We start from the raw sequence: 22,215 nt of genomic DNA, 5'->3' as shown, positions 1-22,215 counted from the left end.
ATAGATACATACAAAGTGCATTTATCATTACATTTATTGTTTCTTATTTATTTGGGGTCTCGTTAGTCTGTTTTTCTGTGCATGTTGGAGAACTAATCAATTGCATCAGTCTCAACACTGTCTTCAGTTGCTGCATAGTTTTTTCTCACCAACACATTGTAATTCTGACATTCTGAATGTGCATTAATTAGGCTATGTTTAATGTAAGATTGAGAGCCCAGTCTCGACAGCTTGGTGTGTATAAATGTAAAACTACCGGTATCATTTTTATTACGAAGAAAATATCTTGAGTGTTATTTGTACATAAAAAAAGCATTTTGGAACTTATGTTGGATTGCTCGTTTCTGGTTGTCCTGTTTTTGTGGTCCTTCAACTTTTTTTTCTTTTTTAAACGACAGTGGACTTTGTTGCCAGTGAATGTCTGGAGGACTTTTCCACCGTTCTCTTGATAGGCTAGTCAATCTAAGGTTTGACCCAAAAGAAATTGCAATAGTAATGGTTCAAGGTCTTTTATGATCCTTAGGGTCAACCAAATAACATATTAAAAGTTGTGAATTATATATTTAGTGGATCAAGGTAAATTTAGGGGATTCAAGTTTGGGTCCATTCACTTATTATACAGGAAAAAAATACCCCCCAAAAAATCTTCTTTAAGTAGCATGTGAGGGGTCTAACTAGGGGTTTTTCATGGTCCTGAATCCATTGCAAGCATTTGTTTTGCACAAAAAACATTTGTCGGGTTAAAAACGGACACCACGAAACGGAGATGACCCCAGAAAAGTGATGACTCATCACTAAACCATAGTTCTATGGGTCCGTTTTTAGCCCAAGGAATGTTTTTTGTGCAAAACAAATGCTTGCAATGGATTCAGAATCATGAAAAACCCCTAGATAGACCCCACACATGCTACTTAAAGAAGATTTTTTGGGGGTCTTTTTTTTCCTGTATAGTAAGTGAATGGACCCAAACTTGAACCCGCTGAATTTACCTTTATCCACTAAATATATAATTCACAACTTTTAATATGTTATTTGGATGACCCTAAGGATCATAAAAAACCTTGAACCATTACTATTGCCATTTCTTTTGGGTCAGGCCCTTTTTTAGCTTAGATTGACTGGCCTATGACTGTTTTATCCAAAGCAAGCGTTCTCAACCTTTTAAGGCTGTGACCCCTCCCAAAGAATCATATTTGACCTGCGGTGTGAGCTTATAGATTGTCTATTTTCACAATCTGTGCCCCTTTCTTATAGTATTTGATATTTTGTTTAATAGTATAATTTGTTAGTATAGTTTGAAGTACTCAAAATTCCACCATCTAGAAATACTCTGGTACAAGTAAAAGTCCCGAAAAATGACAATATAAAAATCAAGTTCGGTCAGCAGTCGAACAGATTGAGAGACCATTAACAGCTTGAGAACATTTTATTTATAAAAATGTAAATACAAAGTGTGGAAATGATATTTGATCTTTGCGTTCAGGCTCATGACTCGTTCATGACTCCCCCTACTGAGTTCAGCACACATAAGCAGAAAACCATTTAACCCACAAGAAACCAGGAAAGTATCTGTATCAGTTTAGTTTTGAGCAAAAAGCATTATCTTATATCTGGTCAAATTTACAAGGTCATAGTGCCATGTAGACCTATTCTTTTTTTCTTTGAAAAATCTGAAAAATGTTTGCATTGGTTTGTGGCCAAATACATTTGATTTTATAATTGTTATTTCTATTACTTGTATTTGACACCCTAAGCTCTTCCAGTTAAAACGTTTCTCTCTCTCTCTCTCTCTCTCTCGCCTCAGGTTTTAATAATAGGTTAAGCCAACCATCATACATCTATATAGAGCATCGCAGCGGAAGTTGATTCCTGGGGTCACTACGTCATTCCCCATTCATTTTCGCCATAGACTTTTACAAAAATATTTATAACAATTATGTTAAGCCTCGAACCAAGCCATCCAGGATGGAGGTGAATCATGACCATATAACCTTTTTTTCTATGAAAAGAACATTTTGAAAATCGCTAAACAAAGGGTAGTTATTAACTCTTATACTGCTTTGAACGTTCCTGTTCGCCCCAATCCCCAAGAGACTTCCGTGCCGATACGGCCGTTCGTTCGTTTGATGTTTTTTATGGATTATGATAAAAGCGGTCCTTGCACAACTTTTGAATGCATAATTGGTCGTTGGTGTCGTTTTGAGGACAGCCGGAAACCCTTCATAAAAAAAAAAGTAAACAGACTGTCCTGGCTCCGCCTGCCCAGTAGAGAGCGACTCTGAGCCTGCCTAGCTGTTAGCATTGAGGGACTATATTGTTTTTTCATCGGACTGTTAGTAGAGAGAGAGAGAGAGAGAGAGAGAAACGTTGGTAAAAGCGATCATTTTGTCGGAAATCAGTTGTTTTATAGTATTAGTAGTATAGTAATTGTAGTAGGTAGTAGTATTTAGCAGTACTAGAATATTGAGATGTATTAGGCCAAGTAGTTGGCCAACTCAGCCTCAACTTGCTGGTATCATTCCGCCGCCGAAGCGCGACCCAACCCCCCCGGGCCGAGGGGCAGCAGCCAGCAGCAGATCCACGGATAGAAACAAACTTTTGTTAGAATTAGGATTACACAACCTACCCATGTTGTTGACCCAGGACCAGCGAATGGTGGTGGTGGTCGTGATGATGATGATGATGATGATGATGAAGAAGAAGAAGAGAAAAAGATCACTGTAGCCGTTGGTATTGAACATACAAAGATTCCATTTCTTGGTGCTGTTGGTCGTGATGATGAAGATGGTGCCAGTCGCGAAGAACCGGGGTCCAAAAGTGGATAAGAGCCTCATATTGTGGAAACCGATCCCGACGGAGCTCGACCCCCGTGCAGGATGGATCCGCGCCCGGCACAGGGGCTCACATCGCCGCAGCAGCAGAGACGATGCACCGCCGCGCCGCCACCGCGAAGAGACAGACGAAGAATGGCTTCCGCGAGACCCCTCGGAGAACAGATGCCATGATTCTACAGTCCAAAGTGGTAAGACGTAAATCCAGTGCATGTATACTGTATGTGATAAAATCGCAGGGCCGCGACCCTCTAGTGTGATAAAATCGCTTCAGGCGTTCTTTCCACCGCATCCGTGATGAAGCCCTGCAGGCTCAAGGCTCAAGCCGAGGCTTGTCAATCAGACCATGGTCTGATTGATCTCTATTGCGAATAAACCAGTGGGATCCGGTCTAGAGCCCGCCTACTGCATCCGGCTATTTACACGTACACATACATGCAAGAATTGTTTCCGTATCCGGACCGGATCAGCAATTTGATCCAAGCATAGAGTTAAGATCCAAGTGCATGAGTTTGTTTTTGTCGCTATACAGGACACACGTGGAGTTCCTATCACGCGCGTGCACTGCACAGCTACTATGATTTTTTATTTGATGGGAATTTAGGATTTATTGGCTTAGTTTGTGTGTGCGTGCGTACGATGCGTGTGTGTGAGAGAGGGAGAGGTTTCTTTAGTCTACATCTCTGATGATGATGATGTAGCCTTTCAATTCAATTCAAAGGAGCTTTATTGGCATGAGAAAACATACGTTTACATTGCCAAAGCAAGTGTTACAAATAAAAACTGTTGAAAATGGGGAACATATATACAGTTGGAGGGAGTACAGCTTTGTGTAAACAGAGCTATGTTGCATTGTGACATTTTATATATTATACATACAGGGTATAAAGGGCATTTCACTGTGACAGTAAATGCATGGTAACTATTTACTATATCTGCATTTTATGTATTACATATGAACTTATTGTAAGTCACTCATATTTGCTAATGTCAAAATTGTAAATTGATTTGTTTACATATAAACTATTTGATATTTTCCTGGCTTTAGATGATGAGTCGGATGGAGAGGTGCCGGGGACTCCTTGTGTTCTTAGGTCTATACCGTTTGAAGGTAAGGAGAAAACAAAAACTGATGCATTTTGTATAATTCTATAGCATTTTAGAGTAGATACAGCTATCTGTTTGTTCAATGCTTTTATCATTTACATCATAATGTCATGGACCTGTCTGAGACATGCTGGGTGTGTAAATAATTGATTTCATTTTGTGTACATCATGTTTACTAGTTTATATTTTACTACTGTGATTTCAGAAGAGTCGAGTGCAGCACAGCCTACTTCTTCATTGCCACATCGTGGTCATCCAAGGACAAGGATAGGTAAAGAACACCTTTTTTCTGTAAATCAGACTTAGCACCAGACGCGTTGTGAGCTTGTAGATCGGCTATTTTCAGCACACAACCAAGTGTAAAATCAGTCATTACGATGCCATCAAGGCCTGCCAAAATAGATTTTAGTCGACTAAATCAACTGTAGATTTAGTTACCTAAAATCTTATGATGATCAGTCAACTAAAACTAGACTAAAACTAAAAGACATTTTATTCAAAAGACTACGACTGAAACAAAATCAAAATTTGCTGTCAAAAACAACACTGCTTACTCGTAGTAATTATGTATTTGTATAATTTACAGATCGTCCATGGGCTCGTGTACGTGGTAGGTGTAGGGGTGCAGAGTTCAGCAGACCCGGAGGAGCCTGGCTGGAGTGAAACAGAATGGAGCCAAGAGTCCCAAGATCCAGTGGACTACCTGGAACTGATAACACAGGTCCAGATGCAAAGAGTGGTGACAGGATGTTCAAAATACGCCCAGTTCTAGATTATCTCCAAAATCCGTGAACTGTACAAACCAAACCAAGATATTTCCATTGATAGGTACACTTTTATTCAAAGGGCGCCTAAATTTCAAGGTCTACAATCCACAGAAACCAGTGAAATATGGGATAAAATCTTATATTCTCTGTGATTCAGGTACAGGTTACTGTTTCAATATGAAACCCTACTGTGGAGAATCTGTTTCCCTGCTTGAGACGGTTGAATCACACACACACACACACACACACACACACACACACACACACACACACACAAACACGCACGCACGCACACCCGCACGCACGCACTTATACACTCTGTAGACATGTAGTGGTTGAGGCCTGTGTAAGTGCAGGTAGGCCACAACCTTTTTCCATTTGCAGTATTACAATTGAGTTCTAGTGTCTAAAATGTTGTTTTATATTTTATTTTCATTTTCATCAATCATTTGTACTGTACTTCAACCTAAAAAGAACCCTGAAAGCAGAAGCAGGATTCAGGCTGAATCTCATGTCACTGTGTCAATGTTCTGCACTGCTCCTTACTACTGCTCTTACTTCTCTTACACACTAAAAGTGTGTAAAAAGCACTTGTTTTTATTTTTTTGAATTTGTTTGTAAACAACCACTGAGCACAGGTGTGATGTTACTGTGTGATTTTACTGCCAACAGTAAAGGATAAAGAGAGATTTCTGCCTGAAAATGTTTCCTTCACAAAAATGCATTTTTCTCAGCTTTATGTTCTCAAAGAGCTGTTTTTTAGGCCATATTCAGCAGCTTCTAGCTAATGAATAGAACATGATAAAGACACGAAATCTTTTTCTGTTGCAAAGTAGACATTCTATTCTTCGTTGCCATATAATTGTTGTCTTTATAGTCAAAGCCAATTTTCTACAGTAGGCCTTCAAAGATGAGCGACAATTCTCTGGCAGTGGATGGAGCTTTTTGTTAAATTCTGTGGCAGTAAGAGAGTTAAATGTAGTATATCAAATAATGTAATATTAAAATATGTTTTCACATAGGATCAAAGGTTATATGGTCATGATTCACCTCCATCCTGGATGGCTTGGTTCGAGGCTTAACATAATTGTTATAAATATTTTTGTAAAAGTCTATGGCGAAAATGAATGGGGAATGACGTAGTGACCCCAGGAATCCACTTCCGCTGCGATGCTCTATAGCAACACAACAACAGTGGTGGTGCATAATACCACTGTCAGCAGCACTGGTGTGGCCAGCAATGCAGTTGAAGGTTTCAACCTGTAGAGGGCAGCGTTGCACTAGTTTACTGAACTAAATTTTAGGGTGTAGGTCCTCTTAGACACATTAACACCTGATGCCAAGTCTACAAATGCCTTCTAGTTCTAAATCAGTAGTTCTCAAGATCTTTCGTACAAAGTACCCCTCAAAATGGTATGTACCTGGCAGCGGACCCCCGCAATCTGAAAATGTTTTGTGCCAGTTCTTCTGTGAGCTTGAAAGCTCACAGGGCGGCACTAAGTGATGCGCTGTGAACTTGTATATCTGATTTCTTTTTAAATTACTTTTAGAACCATGTATTAAATCTTTAGAATTTTCAGAAAGAAACTTTGCTCAAATCTATAATGACACTTTCCCTGTTCCCCTCTGAAGGCTACAGACCTCATCATCATCTATGGGATTTTCTGCATTTTGTTCTCAGCTCTTTTACGCAATAGCTTTTCCCCCCTCAAAAGCGTGTGCAATCATCTGCAATAAATTAAGGCAGCATATAAATAATCTAATAAAAAAAAATAAGGAATTAAGAAGTTTTCATTGAAGTGAGATGGAAATGAACGTCTGAAACCACATGGGTTTAATGAGTGGAAGGGAAGTAATAGATCTGCTCAAAGGAGGACTTGTCGTTGACTCCGGTGTAGACGGGACTGAAGTTGTAAATCAGCGAGCTCTTCTCCTCATCCTGACTGGAAAACCTGTGCAAACTCTTCCTGGCTGTGGAAACCAAGAACCAAGAAGGGAAATGATGACATGACTTTATTACTCACCTAACCCTAACCCTGAGTATGTATGGGGACAAGACAGATCGCCCAAAACGCACTCGCCCCGGGATAAATAGGACTACGGCAGCCTCGGAACGGTCGCAACCATGCATTCCTAAACCTAACCTTATTCCTTAACATTAACCTCAGTAAAACTATGTCTAAACCTAACCTTATTCATAAACTTAACCTAAGTAAACCTATGCCTAAACCTAACCTTATAGAGCAGGGGTCTTCAATGTTTTCAGGCCAGGGACCCCCAAACTGAAGGGGAGATGGAGCAGGGACCCCCTACCTCATAGGGTGGGGCTACAACATATTGTATATTTATTTATAAAATTGTGTTTCATGTGTATAAACATACCATGTTATTGTGCATTCAATACTATCTATTAAAATAATTGATTAATATATTCATGCTTTTATTTTAACTTTTAAGTACAATTGGCCGTACCACCGCCATTTATAAACATACCTTAATTAACTGAAAGCCAATGTCAATACTATCAATATCACTAACAATCTGTCAATTACACAACATGAATACAAGCTAGAATCGTGTTTTTTATATTTCAAGACAAATTACTTATTTTTTCTCCAGCAGTTTCGGGGACCCCCTGCAGTATCCCCACGGACCCCCTAGTGGTCGTGGACCCCCTGTTGAAGACCCCTATTATAGAGGGTATGTGCATTCATAAAGTGAATGGAAAATTTAGTTTAACGTTGTTTAATGTCAGTGATGGGCAAGCTACTTGGAAAATGTAGTAAGCTAAGCTACAAGCTACTCTTGATGAAATATAACTTAAGCTACAACAAAGCTACCCACAGAAAATGTAGCAAAGCAAGCTACAAGCTACACGACAAAAGTAGCTAACTACAACAAAGCTACTTTTTTTTTTTTTTTTTATCAACTTCATGATCAAGTACAACTTTCCACTAAACAAATAGGCAGGCAAAAAATGCTCAGTTCGATTGATTATTATAAAACTGGAAACAAGCCCTTATGTCTGGCTTTTTGTGTCCGTGTGTGTATCCGTGTATGTATCCGTCCGTCCGTGTGTGTATGTAGCCTGAACTACCACTCAGTGACCAGAGAGGGTGATGTTGAGTCTAGTCTGAGCATCAACTGCAATACTCTCTCTCTCACACACACACACACACACACACACACACACACACACACACACACACACACACACACACACACACACACACACAGGCACCCCCCCCCCCCCTCCCCACGACCACCGCTCAGTTCACACGGGTGTGATTTTAAATTAAATGTGTACCTTTTCAGGCTGTGACCCCCCCAAAAAACCCTGACAATCAATTGGAATTAGGAGTTGAGGCATTACATTTAGTTTCACTCTGTTCCACCGATAAATATTGTGAAAATAGCAGATCTACAAGCTCACAACGCCTCGGAACACAAGGCGTTTGGAGCTTGTAGATCTGCCATTTTCACAATTTGTGCCTCTTTTACTATAATAGTCAATTTGGCCAATGTTTTTATAGATGATAACTTTTGATGCAGTTTTGGTCTTTTATTTATATTTTTTTAGGGTATTAAAACATGTCTAAAGGTCCTTAAATTGCCACTTCACTGTCATTAGTTAGCTGTGGACAGAAGAGGGTACTGACTTGTGTGCTGTCGAAACAGCTGATAAGCTGCAGCCAGCAGTGGACAGTAACTGAGTAAATGTACTTGAGTACTTTTACTTTTATTTGTACTTCAAGTAGCTTATTTTTAAAAACATTTACCGGTATGCACTCTTGAATACATATGTTTATTTAAAAGCAAGTACTTTTTTTTACTCTTTCTTGTAACATTTTGACTGAGTTTACTGTGGATTGGAGTAAATGTACTCTTACTCAAGTACTTGGGTCGAGTACTGTCCATCTCTGGCTGAAGCCTGATTTATGCTCCGCCCCCGGAGATCTACAAGCTCACAATGTTGGCATTTGCAACGCGATGTGAGCTTGTATGTCAGTTGTTCTCAGACGTTCTCTGAACACGTTGGTGGGACGTTCGCGAACGAATCGAATCTTTTGAACGGCTCTTTGAAGTGAACGATGGGATCCCGTTCACGCAGTAGAGAGTGCGAAGTAGAGAGCGCATAGTGAGACAGATCCTTGGCTCGGTCTCACTTCAAAGAGCCATAAATCCCTCTAGACACTTCACCCCGTGAAGTGTCTCGCTTTAGTCGCTGTCGCTTCTCAACACAGAGGAGGTCCGTTGAAATGAAGTGAAAGCAGCGCTGTGCAGAACAACATGTTTGGGGATCTGTTGGGAATTATTTTCCTCACAAACTTTATTTAGCAGTAAAATTTCGCCGGGATAGTAACGTGTAGCGTTTGTTGCACGCTACGTCACTACTGGGGTCTAAAAATAGCTACGCTACGCTACAGCTACGCTGGTTCAAAAGGAGCTGCGCTACCGTGACGCTACTGAGAAATGTAGTTAAGCTATGTAGCGTCGCTACTTGTAGCTCGCTACTGCCCATCACTGTTTAATGTTGTTTAACGCAATCAGATAGGACTTTTCTGTGTGGATGTATGGGCTGTCAAAGCCAGAAAGTAGTTTTTGTGCCACTCAGTAGGCGTTCCCGCATAACTTCCGGGTATAATGATGATGTCACGCGCATACCCTCTGTTCCTAAACTTAACCTCAGTAAAACTATCTATGTCCAAACCTAACCTTACTCCTAAATGTAACCTCAGAAAAACTATGTTTAAACCTAACCTTATTCCTAAATGTAACCTTATTTCTAGAATCGCTGGGGGCAAGTGGACCATAATGGGGTCAAGTGTGTTTTGGGGCGAGCTTTCCGGTTACCATGTATATGACTGTACTGTTTGTTCAGACCTTCGTTGACAAAGAAGTCAGCCATGTAGAAGGTGGTCTTGATGGCGGAGGGAGAGTGGGGGATGTAAGGACGGGTCCATTCAAAGGCGTTCTTCTCCGGGTGCCACTGGGTGGCGTAGATGGGGAAGTTGTTCGCTGCCCACAGGTAAGGAGAGAGATTGTGAGAGTAGCAGTGTTCATTATGACAGCAAATGTTGTTTTAGTCATAGTCTTTTGAGTAAAACTTCATTTAGTTTTAGTCATATTTTAGTCATCTGAAATGTTTTAGTTTTTGTCTAGTTTCAGTCGACTAAATATCATATGATTTTAGTCGACTAAATCTACAGTCGATTTTGTAGACTAAAAGTATTTTGGTGGTGCCTTGATGGCGTCGTAATGGCTGATTTTACACTTGGTTGCATGCGGAAAATAACCGATCTACAAGCTTGCTGCGACATGTTGTGAGCTTGTAGATTGGCTATTTACAGAGTGAAACAACCGAGCACAACCAAACATAAATGTACTGGTCTTTAGTTCTACTGGATCTCTTCTCCACTAGTACCTCACACCAGTCTAGTGAAAAGGCCGAACTACAAGCTCACAATGCCTTGCAATGTGAGGCGTTGTGAACTTGTAGACAGGAGTTTCTCCACAATGTTTGCCAATACTGTGATAATATTTGAAATGTATCAATATCACTTAGACCCTTATGAATTGCACTGTACTTGGTGCGTGCCTTTTCAATCTACACCAAATCTCTTTGCCAAAAATAGCAGATCTACAAGCTCACGTGTCGCGAATGTTCCCCACAGAATAAGGATACTGAGGTTCAAGTGGTTAAATGTCATGTATAAAGTTATTTTCAAGTGCGCATGATGGAACCAGATATTCTCTCAAGTGACAGGCTGTATTTTAGAGGGAAAGAATGACATGTATGTACCGTAATGTGACACTAACGTGAGGTGCAGTGAGGTATAGGCTCCAGTAACAGTGTAATTCAGGGGTGCCGTGGATGAAAACGTGTGTTTGTGAAGTAAGAAAACAACTGCTTTACCTTCCATCGTCGACACAAACTCCAGTTTCCCGTCTGTATTTGTGGTCAGAATTCTGTAAAAACTCTTCAGTTTTTCATCGTTATTGAAACTCTGGAAAAAAGCACAATAAAAAGTCACTAAAACTGAGTCCACAAACTAGACACAATTACTGGTTGAGAACCTTTCGTCCCCCCCAGCACTGCTATTAGGCCTACTATTGATGTGCAACTAGAGCATATTATATTTCTTTCCCCCGTTAGCTTGTACACTACTAACTACAGTGTAGTAGTGGCTCAAACAATGGTAAGGTAAACTTATTTAACAATTTTTAGGCCTAAAATTATTTAACTATTGAAAAATGGCAGATATAAAAGCTCACAGCGCTGTGAGCTTGTAGATCTGCTATTTTCTAAGTCTTTGGATATATCTTCTTAAAAGCATTTGTAACTCAAATATTTGCTTCTGGGTGGTCCCCGGAACAACATATTTTGTGAGGAGGGTCCGCGGGCCAAATACATGTAATTTTGGGGGTCCTTGATATGAAAACATTTGAGAACCACTGATTTCAAAGACTTTTGAAATCAGATTTACGTTCAGGTCTAAATGGCTTAAAGGGCTTTTATGAGACAAACTAGAAGGATAACTAGTGAGTGTTTATACCTCCACTGGTACAAACACCACTTCCAGTTAACCTCTGTTAACAGGTGTTAACCAGTAATAACTGCTGTTAACTAGTGTATATGGATAACTAGTGACAGTAATGAGTGTTTGTACCTCCACTGAAAGGCTCCAGATATGAGTGTTCTCTGTTAACTAGTGTTAACTAGTGATAACTAGTAGTGAGTGTTTGTACCTCCACTGAAAGGCTCCAGATATGAGTGTTCTCTATTAACTAGTGTTAACTAGTAGTGAGTGTTTGTAGAGTACCTCTACTGAAAGGCTCCAGATATGAGTGTTCTCTATTAACTAGTGTTAACTAGTAGTGAGTGTTTGTAGAGTACCTCCACTGAAAGGCTCCAGATATGAGTGTTCTCTGTTAACTAGTGTTAACTAGTGATAACTAGTAGTGAGTGTTTGTAGAGTACCTCCACTGAAAGGCTCCAGATATGAGTGTTCTCTGTTAACTGGTGTTAACTAGTGATAACTAGTAGTGAGTGTTTGTACCTCCACTGAACGGCTCCAGATATGAGTGTTCTCTGTTAACTAGTGTTAACTAGTGATAACTAGTAGCGAGTGTTTGTAGAGTACCTCCACTGAAAGGCTCCAGATATGAGTGTTCTCTGTTAACTAGTGTTAACTAGTGATAACTAGTAGCGAGTGTTTGTAGAGTACCTCCACTGAAAGGCTCCAGATATGAGTGTTCTCTGTTAACTGGTGTTAACTAGTGATAACTAGTAGTGAGTGTTTGTACCTCCACTGAAAGGCTCCAGATATGAGTGTTCTCTGTTAACTGGTGTTAACTAGTGATAACTAGTAGTGAGTGTTTGTACCTCCACTGAAAGGCTCCAGATATGAGTGTTCTCTGTTAACTAGTGTTAACTAGTGTTAACTTGTAGTGTTTGTACCTCCACTGAAAGGCTCCAGATATGAGTGTTCTCTGTTAACTAGTGTTAACTAGGGATAACTAGTAGTGAGTGTTTGTACCTCCACTGAAAGGCTCCAGATATGAGTGTTCTCTGTTAACTAGTGTTAACTAGGGATAACTAGTGATAACTAGTAGTGTTTGTACCTCCACTGAAAGGCTCCAGATATGAGTGTTCTCTGTTAACTAGTGTTAACTAGTGATAACTAGTGATAACTAGTAGTGAGTGTTTGTACCTCCACTGAAAGGCTCCAGATATGAGTGTTCTCTGTTAACTGGTGTTAACTAGTGATAACTAGTAGTGTTTGTACCTCCACTGAAAGGCTCCAGATATGAGTGTTCTCTGTTAACTGGTGTTAACTAGTGATAACTAGTAGTGAGTGTTTGTACCTCCACTGAAAGGCTCCAGATATGAGTGTTCTCTGTTAACTAGTGTTAAGTAGTGATAACTAGTAGTGAGTGTTTGTACCTCCACTGAAAGGCTCCAGATATGAGTGTTCTCTGTTAACTAGTGTTAACTAGTGATAACTAGTAGTGTTTGTACCTCCACTGAAAGGCTCCAGATATGAGAGTTCTCTGTTAACTAGTGTTAACTAGTGATAACTAGTAGTGTTTGTACCTCCACTGAAAGGCTCCAGATATGAGTGTTCTCTATTAACTAGTGTTAACTAGTGATAACTAGTAGTGTTTGTACCTCCACTGAAAGGCTCCAGATATGAGTGTTCTCTATTAACTAGTGTTAACTAGTGATAACTAGTAGTGTTTGTACCTCCACTGAAAGGCTCCAGATATGAGTGTTCTCTGTTAACAAGTGTTAACTAGTGATAACTAGTAGTGTTTGTACCTCCACTGAAAGGCTCCAGATATGAGTGTTCTCTGTCAGCGGCTCAGAAGCTAAAGCTTGCAGAAGGTCTTCTGGGAAGTCTTTGAACAGCCTGGACTGCTTGGAGTCTGGGAACAAGACATGGGAAACATGAGGTCATTACAACAATGGTAAAACCTGGAGTGAAGGTGAGTGGTAAAACCTGGAGTGAAGGTGAATGGTTAGTAGGGATGGGCGATAAGCGATATTATCGTTTATCGTGATAAATAACACTCACAATAATCGTATCGTGGAGATTGAAATTATCGTGATATCGTCCTCCGTCATGCACTACGATCAATTCACCTTTTATTTGCTGAGCTGCATATCCAGTATAATTGGTAAAAGGTACTTATACTATACGTACTTGATACAGTCTTTTTTTTTCACTCTCTATCAAATGTCTTTGCCAAAAAATAATAGCAACGCGACACGTTGTGAGCTTGTAGATTGGCAATTTTTTGGCAAATGTTCCGCCCCAGGATAATGGAGTTGATTATCATGATAATATCGTAAATCACGATTTATTTTGTCACAATAATCGTGGCATTTTCATATTGTCCCATCCATAGTGGTTAGTAGTAGTGAATGAAGGTGAATGGTAAAACATGGAGTGAAGGTGAGGGATGGATGGGACGGTAAGCGATATTATTGTTTATCTTGATAAAAAACACTCACGATAATCGTATCGTGGAGATTTAATTTATCGTGATAACGCGTTGTGAGCTTGTAGATCGGCTATTTTCTGGCAAATGTTCCACCCCAGGATAATAGATTTTGATGATTGCGATAATCGTAAATCGCGATCTAATTTGTCACAATAATCGTGATATGACATTTTTATATCGTCCCATCCCTAGTGATTAGTACCTGGAGTGAAGTTGAGAGGTAAGGCCATTCCGCTGGTGTTGGTGAGAGGTAAAACGTGGTGAGTGGTTTAGTACAGTACCTGGAGTGAAGTTGAGAGGTAAGGCCACTCCACTGGTGTTGGTGAGTGGTAAAACGTGGTGGTTTAGTACAGTACCTGGAGTGAAGTTGAGCGGTAAGGCCACTCCACTGGTGTTGGTGAGTGGTAAAACGTGGTGAGTGGTTTAGTACAGTACCTGGAGTGAAGTTGAGCGGTAAGGCCACTCCACTGGTGTTGGTGAGAGGTAAAACATGGTGAGTGGTTTAGTACAGTACCTGGAGTGAAGTTGAGCGGTAAGGCCACTCCACTGGTGTTGGTGAGTGGTAAAACGTGGTGGTTTAGTACAGTACCTGGAGTGAAGTTGAGAGGTAAGGCCACTCCACTGGTGTTGGTGAGTGGTAAAACATGGTGAGTGGTTTAGTACAGTACCTGGAGTGAAGTTGAGCGGTAAGGCCACTCCACTGGTGTTGGTTCGTGACAGCAGCAGTTTCCTGCTGGTGATGTAAGTCAGCTCCTCGAAGCCCAGACACGTTCCCCACACCGGGAAGTAGTCTCCTCTGGAGTTAGCCTGGAAAATAAAACATAACGTCATTGGACGGTTTATTGTCACGTGACTGAGGCTTAGCTACGGCAGTGGCTGTCAAAGTGAGGTCCAGGGACCCCCAGGGGTCCTTGGAGGCAGGGTACCGCACCGGCCAGGGGGTCCCCTGAGAATGTGTTAATATAGCATCAAAATTATTTGGTTGCGCACATGGGCGCGTGCACATGGCCAGTGAAGCCCTGTGGTTGTACGTACCACTAAGGTCAGGTCATAAAAGACCAGTGAAGCCCTGTGGTTGTACGTACCTCTAAAGCCAGCTCATAAAAGACCAGTGAAGCCCTGTGGTTGTACGTACCTCTAAAGCCGGGTCATAAAAGACCAGTGAAGCCCTGTGGTTGTACGTACCTCTAAAGCCGGGTCATAAAAGACCAGTGAAGCCCTGTGATTGTACGTACCTCTAAAGCCAGGTCATAAAAGATCTGTGCTGCTCTCTGGTATCCAGAGGAGGTGAGATTGGCTCCTCCTCCTGGGTAGAGGATGCTGAGGGAAGACAAACACAATGCAGCAACATGAGATAATATACTAGAAATACTGTTCCTACGAAACAGTGTGGGCTCGAACAGTCACTCCAACATATACGGGCATAAAGATCTACCCAACAGGCACTCCAACATATACGGGCATAACAATTGTTATTTACTCATACATTTTATACTTTAGTATCTAAAGATTTGGGAGAACATAATACCAAGGTTTTCATGTGGGTGTTGTTGTTATTTATATCAGGTTGCACTTGTTGGTGGTGATGTCACCAAGAACGCTGCTCCCTCATTGGCTAAAGGCCCTGCCTTTGTACTGTTGGTCATTTTTATGAGGAGAATAAACTTGACCTATAAAGATTTGGTAGAACATACTGCCTTTTCAGCATGCCCACAATTTACACATTTCGTGCCTACTTTTTCAAAAGTAGGCACATCTCTTAACAAAAATGGACATCTCTTAATCTCATTAATATATTAATATTGCTGTGTGTGTGTGTGTGTGTGTGTGTGTGTGTGTGTGTGTGTGTGTGTGTGTGTGTGTGTGTGTGTGTGTGCGTGTGCGCACGCGTGCGTGTGTGTAGATATGCAGAGAGAGAGAGAGAGAGAGAGAGAGAGAGAGAGAGAGAGAGAGAGAGAGAGAGAGAGAGAGAGAGAGAGAGAGAGAGAGAGAGAGAGAGAGAGACATTACCCATTGATGTTGTTGAAGAGAGTGGTGTACTGCTCCACTGTCTGATTCACCCTGTGAATGAAACAGTCTGCTTATCAAAGGTCAGAGGAGATAACACCAGTAAGACTCCCTAATCGGGAGATAATCGACCGTTAATTTGTTACCTTAGTATAAGAATAATTCTGCCAATTCGACCTTTGCTAAGAAGACTCATGTTGTGTTTTACATTTGTTATGAAGCTGCGCTGGTCCTGACTGTGCCCGTGTCTCGACTGTAAATGTCTGCTGCCAACTTTGTTGGAAATGTATTGAGTTCATTCCATCACACAACACAACGCACAAACACAGGCAAAGTTCACACTGCTACAACTGGTAGCGGTGAAGGAGATAAAGAGATTGACCTTTACTACAACTGAACAGCCTGTGTGTGTGTGTGTGTGTGTGTGTGTGTGTGTGTGTGTGTGTGTGTGTGTGTGTGTGTGTGTGTGTGTGTGTGTGTGTGTGTGTGTGTGTTTGTGCGTGTGCGTGCGCGCGTGTGCGTGTGTTAATCAAAATCATGCACACGCACTGCATGTGAACATTTAGGCCTAATCAATAGTGTCAATGTTTTTCATGTCTAACATTAACCAGTGGTGGAAAAGTACTCAAACGTTTTACTTAAAAATATTAATACTGCAATGTATAAATACATTTACATTTTACTTGAGTAAAAGTACAAAAGTATTGGCATTAAAATGTACTTAAAGTAGAAAGTAATCATCATACAGAATGTCCCGTTTCACAAGTTTTCAAATGAGATGTATAAACATCCTTTAAAAAATAGCAGATCTACAAGCTTGCAATGCGTTGAATCCCAGCGCATTGTGAACTTGTAAATCGGCTATTTTCAAATGTTGAAATGTATATAGGGCTGACGTGGTTGATGTATTTTTAGTAATAATAATCAGGATCTACAAAGTAACTGACGTAATTGCTGGACTATAAGCCGCACCATCTGAAAAAATAAATAAAAAACAAAATACATATGCCGCAGCCCACTATAAGTCGCAGGTGTCCTTCCTGTGTAGAGGAGTAAAAAGAACAATGTTTTCCTCTGAGATGTTATTGGAGTAGAAGTAAAAGTACGGAAAACTGGAAACACTTCAGTCTTTTCTTTCACGCGGAGAAGAAAAAATACAACCGCGATGATCTGTGTGTTAAAGGAGCTATAGTCAACTTTTTCATTGTAGGGCCGACACTTTGTTTACATCCTAGTCTATAGACTAGAACAGGGGTCTTCAACAGGGGGTCCGCGACCCCCAGGGGGTCCGCGGAGGTACTGCAGGGGGTCCGCGAAATTATTGCAAAAAAAAAAAAAGAAAAAGATTTCAAAAAATGTTTTTTTTTAAATTATTTTTTCATTTTTCACATTTATGTAAAAAAATAAATCACGATTCTATCCATTTTGAATAGCTTGAATACATGATTACTATGCAATTGACAGATTGTTGATATTATTGACATTGGTTCTCAGTTTATAACTTTGTTTAGAAATGGTAGTGGTACGGCTCACCCTGCTCGCTGTAACTTGTACATGTTTAAAATAAAAAATATGTCGTAGCCCCGACCCCCCCACCCTACGAGGTGATAGGGGGTCCCTGCTCCATCTCCCCATCAGTTTGGGGGTCCCCAGCCTGAAAACGTTGAAGACCCCTGGACTAGAATGTAAACAAAGTGTCGGTCTGACAATGGCCAAAATGATTATTTTATCATTATTTTACGCTTTTTGTGGTCATTTTTGAATAGAAACACATATATGAAGCTTATGTTTTTATAAAATATTTTCGAAACGTTATTTTTATTTTAGCATCCGTTTTTCAAGAAAAAGTTGACTATAGCTCCTTTAAGCTATAGACGGGTTTCTTGTTTACAAACATTGAGACTAAATGCACAGCTGACTGTATCATGTAATCAATTCCGTCCAATCCCCAAACCTGTTGTTTTGGGGAGCGCTGGTTTCATTGGCTAATTTTGGTACGGACCCTGCGCACGCATCTAGTTTTATCAGTGTAACGTGGACCAGAAACCCGTCTATGGTCCATAGAAAACAGGCCGTTTTTACCAAACAGGCGAAAAGAAGCAGAGATAAAAAAAATCTGCAGCCAGCATGAATGCCCGAACGGAGGTTGCCAGAAGTGGTCTTTTGCAAGGCATCATGGGAAATTTAGTTTTTTTCCCCGTTGGTTACCATGGTAACCAGTTAGCCGCATTTGCAACCAAAACGGTTGCAATTTCAAGCCCAACTAAACCCAAACAAAAACCCAAGGAGACTAAAAGCTTACATTATGGGTACAACTCTGGCTCCTGCTGACTCCAAGTACTTGACGTAGGAGGCAGCGATGTACGCTGTCCTGTTGGCCTGGGGGTTTCTGATCTCCTGGGCCCAGTGCTTAATTTGTGCCGGAACAAGCCGGATCTTGTTCCGCTACCTTGCTTTTACGGACCGGGACCTATTTGATTGGATCCGCCACCTATTCGATTTGGAATCAAGGATCCGGGACCTTCCCTGCACAAAAAGAACAGATCTACAAGCTATCCACCCATATCAACCAGAGATGCAATATGGCTTGTAGGTCTGTCAGCGCAGCAACTTGCGCACAGTTATGACGCGGCCGTTGACTGGATCAGATTCAGCTGCGCTGCGCTGTGGCTGTGCTGAAGGCTGTCTAACGGCCGGGAGCCGAGAGGGGGACAGACCTGTTACCAGGCAGCCCGGCACGCTTACATGTGTGGATCATGCGACGTTTACATTTAAAAAGCAATCGATTGCTTTAAATCTGGAGCGGAGCGTGGACAATAAAAGCACGGTTTTGTGCACGTTATGATAAAGCATTTGCATATCACCCGCAGCACATTCAAATCTCAAGCACTGACTGTTGCTGTTAGCCAGTTAGCGTAGCCTAGCCTTCACGTTAGCCAAACAAACTGGAGCTCTGGTCGTTAACGTTATGTGCTCACTGCTCAGCCTCTCCCCTGTTAATAAATAAAACTACACTTTGACGTGTACTCAACGAAACAGACTGTTTTAGGGAGCAGCTGAATGCCCAATATAGTGGGAACACCCAGCTAGAGCCCCCCACCTCATGTCTAAAATACACTTTTTAGCCAGAATCCAGAAAAGAAAATATTTATTATTTAAGACAGGATAATATAGGCAGGGGTCTTCAACAGGGGGTTGCTCAGAGTCCTCAAGAGTTACTACAGGGGGTCTATCCTTGTGTGATTTATTAACTTAAATCACACAAGGTAACACAGTAAATCACTACTGACTTAAACCCCTATCCCTTTATTCTGAGGGGTAGGGTGTAGGGGAAAGAGCAGACCATACAGAGCATGGGGTAAAATTACTGACAGTTTAAATGTCTGGTAAATGCACTGATCACAGCTGTCAAATAAAGTTTGTATGACTGATTGGAGACTTATTTTTCCAATAAATTGGATTCTGTTTTAAAAGGAGCTGGCTAAACAGATCACATCTATTTTCTTTTGCCGGTTAAAAAAAAGTAATATAACTTAATATAGGCCTATTATAGATATTACTGTTGATTCCGCAATAATGTTATACTTGGTGTATTCGGAAAATGTGCACCGGGTGTGCATGCACGCGTGCATGTGCGTGCAGGTGTACGTGCACGCGTGCATGTGCGTGCATGTGCGCGTGTGCACACAAAACCCAGGATCCCCCACCTTTTCATTGACAAATTAAGCACTGCCTGGGCCAGAACACCTACAGAAACAACACAACATGAATGGTAAATAGTGTATTTATATAATACCTTTATCCAAGGCGCTTTACAATGATTGTTCATTACATTCACCCATTCACACACACTTCACTGGCTGCCCATTAAGTCCTGAATAGATTTAAAAAAAAGTATTTTAACAACCAACAAAGCACTACATGGTTTGGCCCCACTTTATATCAAGGACTTACTTCACTTACTAAATAAGCCAACAAGCTTACTGGGGTCTCCTTTTATTTGACCTTCTACCATTGAACTGTACTGTCATACAACTGTTCTTTCTCCTATATGCAACCTTCTAATACATTATTCAATCAATCAATCAATCAATCAATCAATCAATCAATCAATCAATCAGGTTAGAAACAAGGTCAGGTTTAGCAGTTTTACAGAGGTTACATTTAGGAACACCAGGCAGAGACCATGCCGTTCGCCCGAGGCGAAAAGGATTTGGGGTGAACGGACTGGTGTTTGTTATTATTAGTTAGTTATTAAAGGAGTAGTTCACCCCCAAAATGACTTTTTTCTATTGATTACTCACGCAATGGAGACTTCAATAATAGCCTATTTTTGTGTTTTGTCGCATTCCTAAGACAATGATTTGATTACAATACATTTACCCCCATTGATTGCGGATGGGGACCCAAATGCATTTAGGTCCCCATCCGGAATCAATGGGGGTAAATTTGACTATAATCATTTTTTTGTCCTACTGGAATGCGCCAAATACAATACAATATTGTTGAACTCAAGTCTCCATGGCGTGAGTAATCAATAGAAAAAAAGTAATTTTGGGGGTGAACTACTCCTTTAATGGTTGGCTGTACCTTACCGACTATCATTAGGCCTATTAGTCAGTTATTAATGTTGGCTGTACCTTACCAACCATCTGTATTAGTTTGTTAGTTATAATGATTGGCTGTACCTTACCAACTAGTCCTATCTGTATTAGTTAGTTAGTTAATTAGTTAATTAAATGATTGCTGTAGGCTACCTTACCAACTATCTGTATTAGTTTAGTTAAATGATTGGCTGTAGGCCTACCTTACCGATACCGACTATCTGTATAAGTTAGTTAGTTAGTTAGTTAGTTAGTTAGTTATAATATTTGGCTGTACCTTACCCACTATAGGAGCGTCATTTCTCTTGTCCGTTGAGGTGTGAACGGGTCCTGACAAGAGGACGATGGAACAGAGCAGAACCAACATGGAGAAACACAGCAGGACCTTCATGGACGGACAGCAGCGAGGCTTAGAACCCAGCATCACCGCATCACAACTATAACAACACTAAACAAACCACCCCATGTGTCCTCAGTCTACCAGCATCACCGCATCACAACTATAACAACACTAAACAAACCACCCCATGTGTCCTCAGTCTACCAGCATCACCGCATCACAACTATAACAACACTAAACAAACAACCCCATGTGTCCTCAGTCTACATAAAGTCAACAACTTCCTACATGAACCCTCTGCTAGTCAAACAGTAACGAGCAGCATGCGAGCCTGGTCAACGGTCATACACAGTGTTGCCATACCGTGCGAGAAGCAAGCAGATACGGTCCATGAAAACCAAGCCCCCCCTCCTCCACAAGTAAGGTGCAAAGTGACTTTAACGTTGTTTAATGCAATCAGATTGGACTTTTCTGTGTGTATGGGCTGTCAAGGCCAGAAAGTATTTTTTTTGCCACTCAGTAGGCGTTCCCGCATAACTTCCGGGTATGATGTCAGGCGCATACCCTAACCCTCTATACTGCCCTACAAAGGCAGAGTGCTGTAACAGCGTTTTCGAATTTAACAAAAAATGGGTTTAAAAGTGTTACAGCTTATCAGCCAAATGAGATAAAGACATGAAAGTGATATTAAACTGATTGAACACCTGTTCTTGAGGTAATTGTTCATCCCCCAATATCATGAAGGCTTTATTTGAACGTTGTGCAAAACAAATAAGTCGGTGTTTCCCAAAACGTAGTTACTGCTCTCTGCCTTTGTAGGGCAGTATAGGAAAGGCACAGTGCAGTAACAACGAACACAACATTTAGCCTACTGAAAAATGATTAAAAGTGTTATAACTGGTCAGCCAAATGAGAATATTGGCATAGGCCTAAGTGATATTACACTGATTGTGAATCTGTTAATTGTTTATCCCCCAATACCATGGAGGCTAATTTTACACAAATGTGTGTCCAAAAACGGTGATGGCTTTGTAGGGAAGAATAGTCTATGGATATTTTGAAAATAGCCGATCTGACTGAGCAAATAAATACAATAAAAATAATCTGAAAAACATTTTCTGAAAAATATTTTCTGAAACATTTTTACAACACAAATAAACAAATCCACTTTAATAACAAGTCCAAAATAAACAACTACACTTTAAATTAATTTACATAACTTTACTTTTATAGCAACTTTACATAAACAACAAGCAAACGAAGCTGCTTATAATAAGCGCACATGGCAACACTAGGGGTTGTTGTAACAACATAAACACGTGCAGCAGCAGCGCCATCCCATGGCTGTTCCCATTACTAGAGGAGGACGGGTTTCTTCCTGTCCTTCTAATAACTAATAAACCTTTAAATACCTCTCGTTTTCACCTCCTCCTGATATAAGGATTTATAGATCACACATGCTGAGTAACGTTACGTCATTACACTGTTATATTGCATAAATTATTACGTTTATATTACTTTGTTTAAGAACGCCCTCCCCCGTCATATTA

At 40.7% G+C, this 22,215-nt stretch overlaps 1 protein-coding gene across 1 annotated transcript; it reads right to left on the bottom strand.

Annotated features, from left to right (window-relative positions):
* Positions 1-1,459: 1,459 nt before the first annotated feature.
* Positions 1,460-20,757, bottom strand: LOC308307100 (gamma-glutamyl hydrolase-like). The gene is made up of 10 exons (XM_080752235.1): positions 20,608-20,757; positions 19,452-19,468; positions 18,024-18,115; positions 15,725-15,775; positions 14,950-15,034; positions 14,383-14,521; positions 13,029-13,135; positions 10,623-10,713; positions 9,590-9,724; positions 1,460-6,676 (listed from the first exon to the last, which is right to left on the bottom strand). The coding sequence occupies exons 1-10, from the start codon at positions 20,747-20,749 to the stop codon at positions 6,540-6,542; spliced, it is 996 nt and encodes a 331-aa protein (XP_080608361.1). The 5' UTR covers positions 20,750-20,757; the 3' UTR covers positions 1,460-6,539.
* Between the last annotated feature and the right edge of the window lie 1,458 nt (positions 20,758-22,215).

This window comes from Nannobrachium achirus, assembly GCF_963921795.1.
Source record: "Nannobrachium achirus genome assembly, chromosome: 21".
Taxonomy (NCBI): domain Eukaryota; kingdom Metazoa; phylum Chordata; class Actinopteri; order Myctophiformes; family Myctophidae; genus Nannobrachium; species Nannobrachium achirus.
The sequence above is the reverse complement of the archived record's forward strand: the minus strand, read 5'-3'. Positions and strand labels throughout refer to the sequence as shown.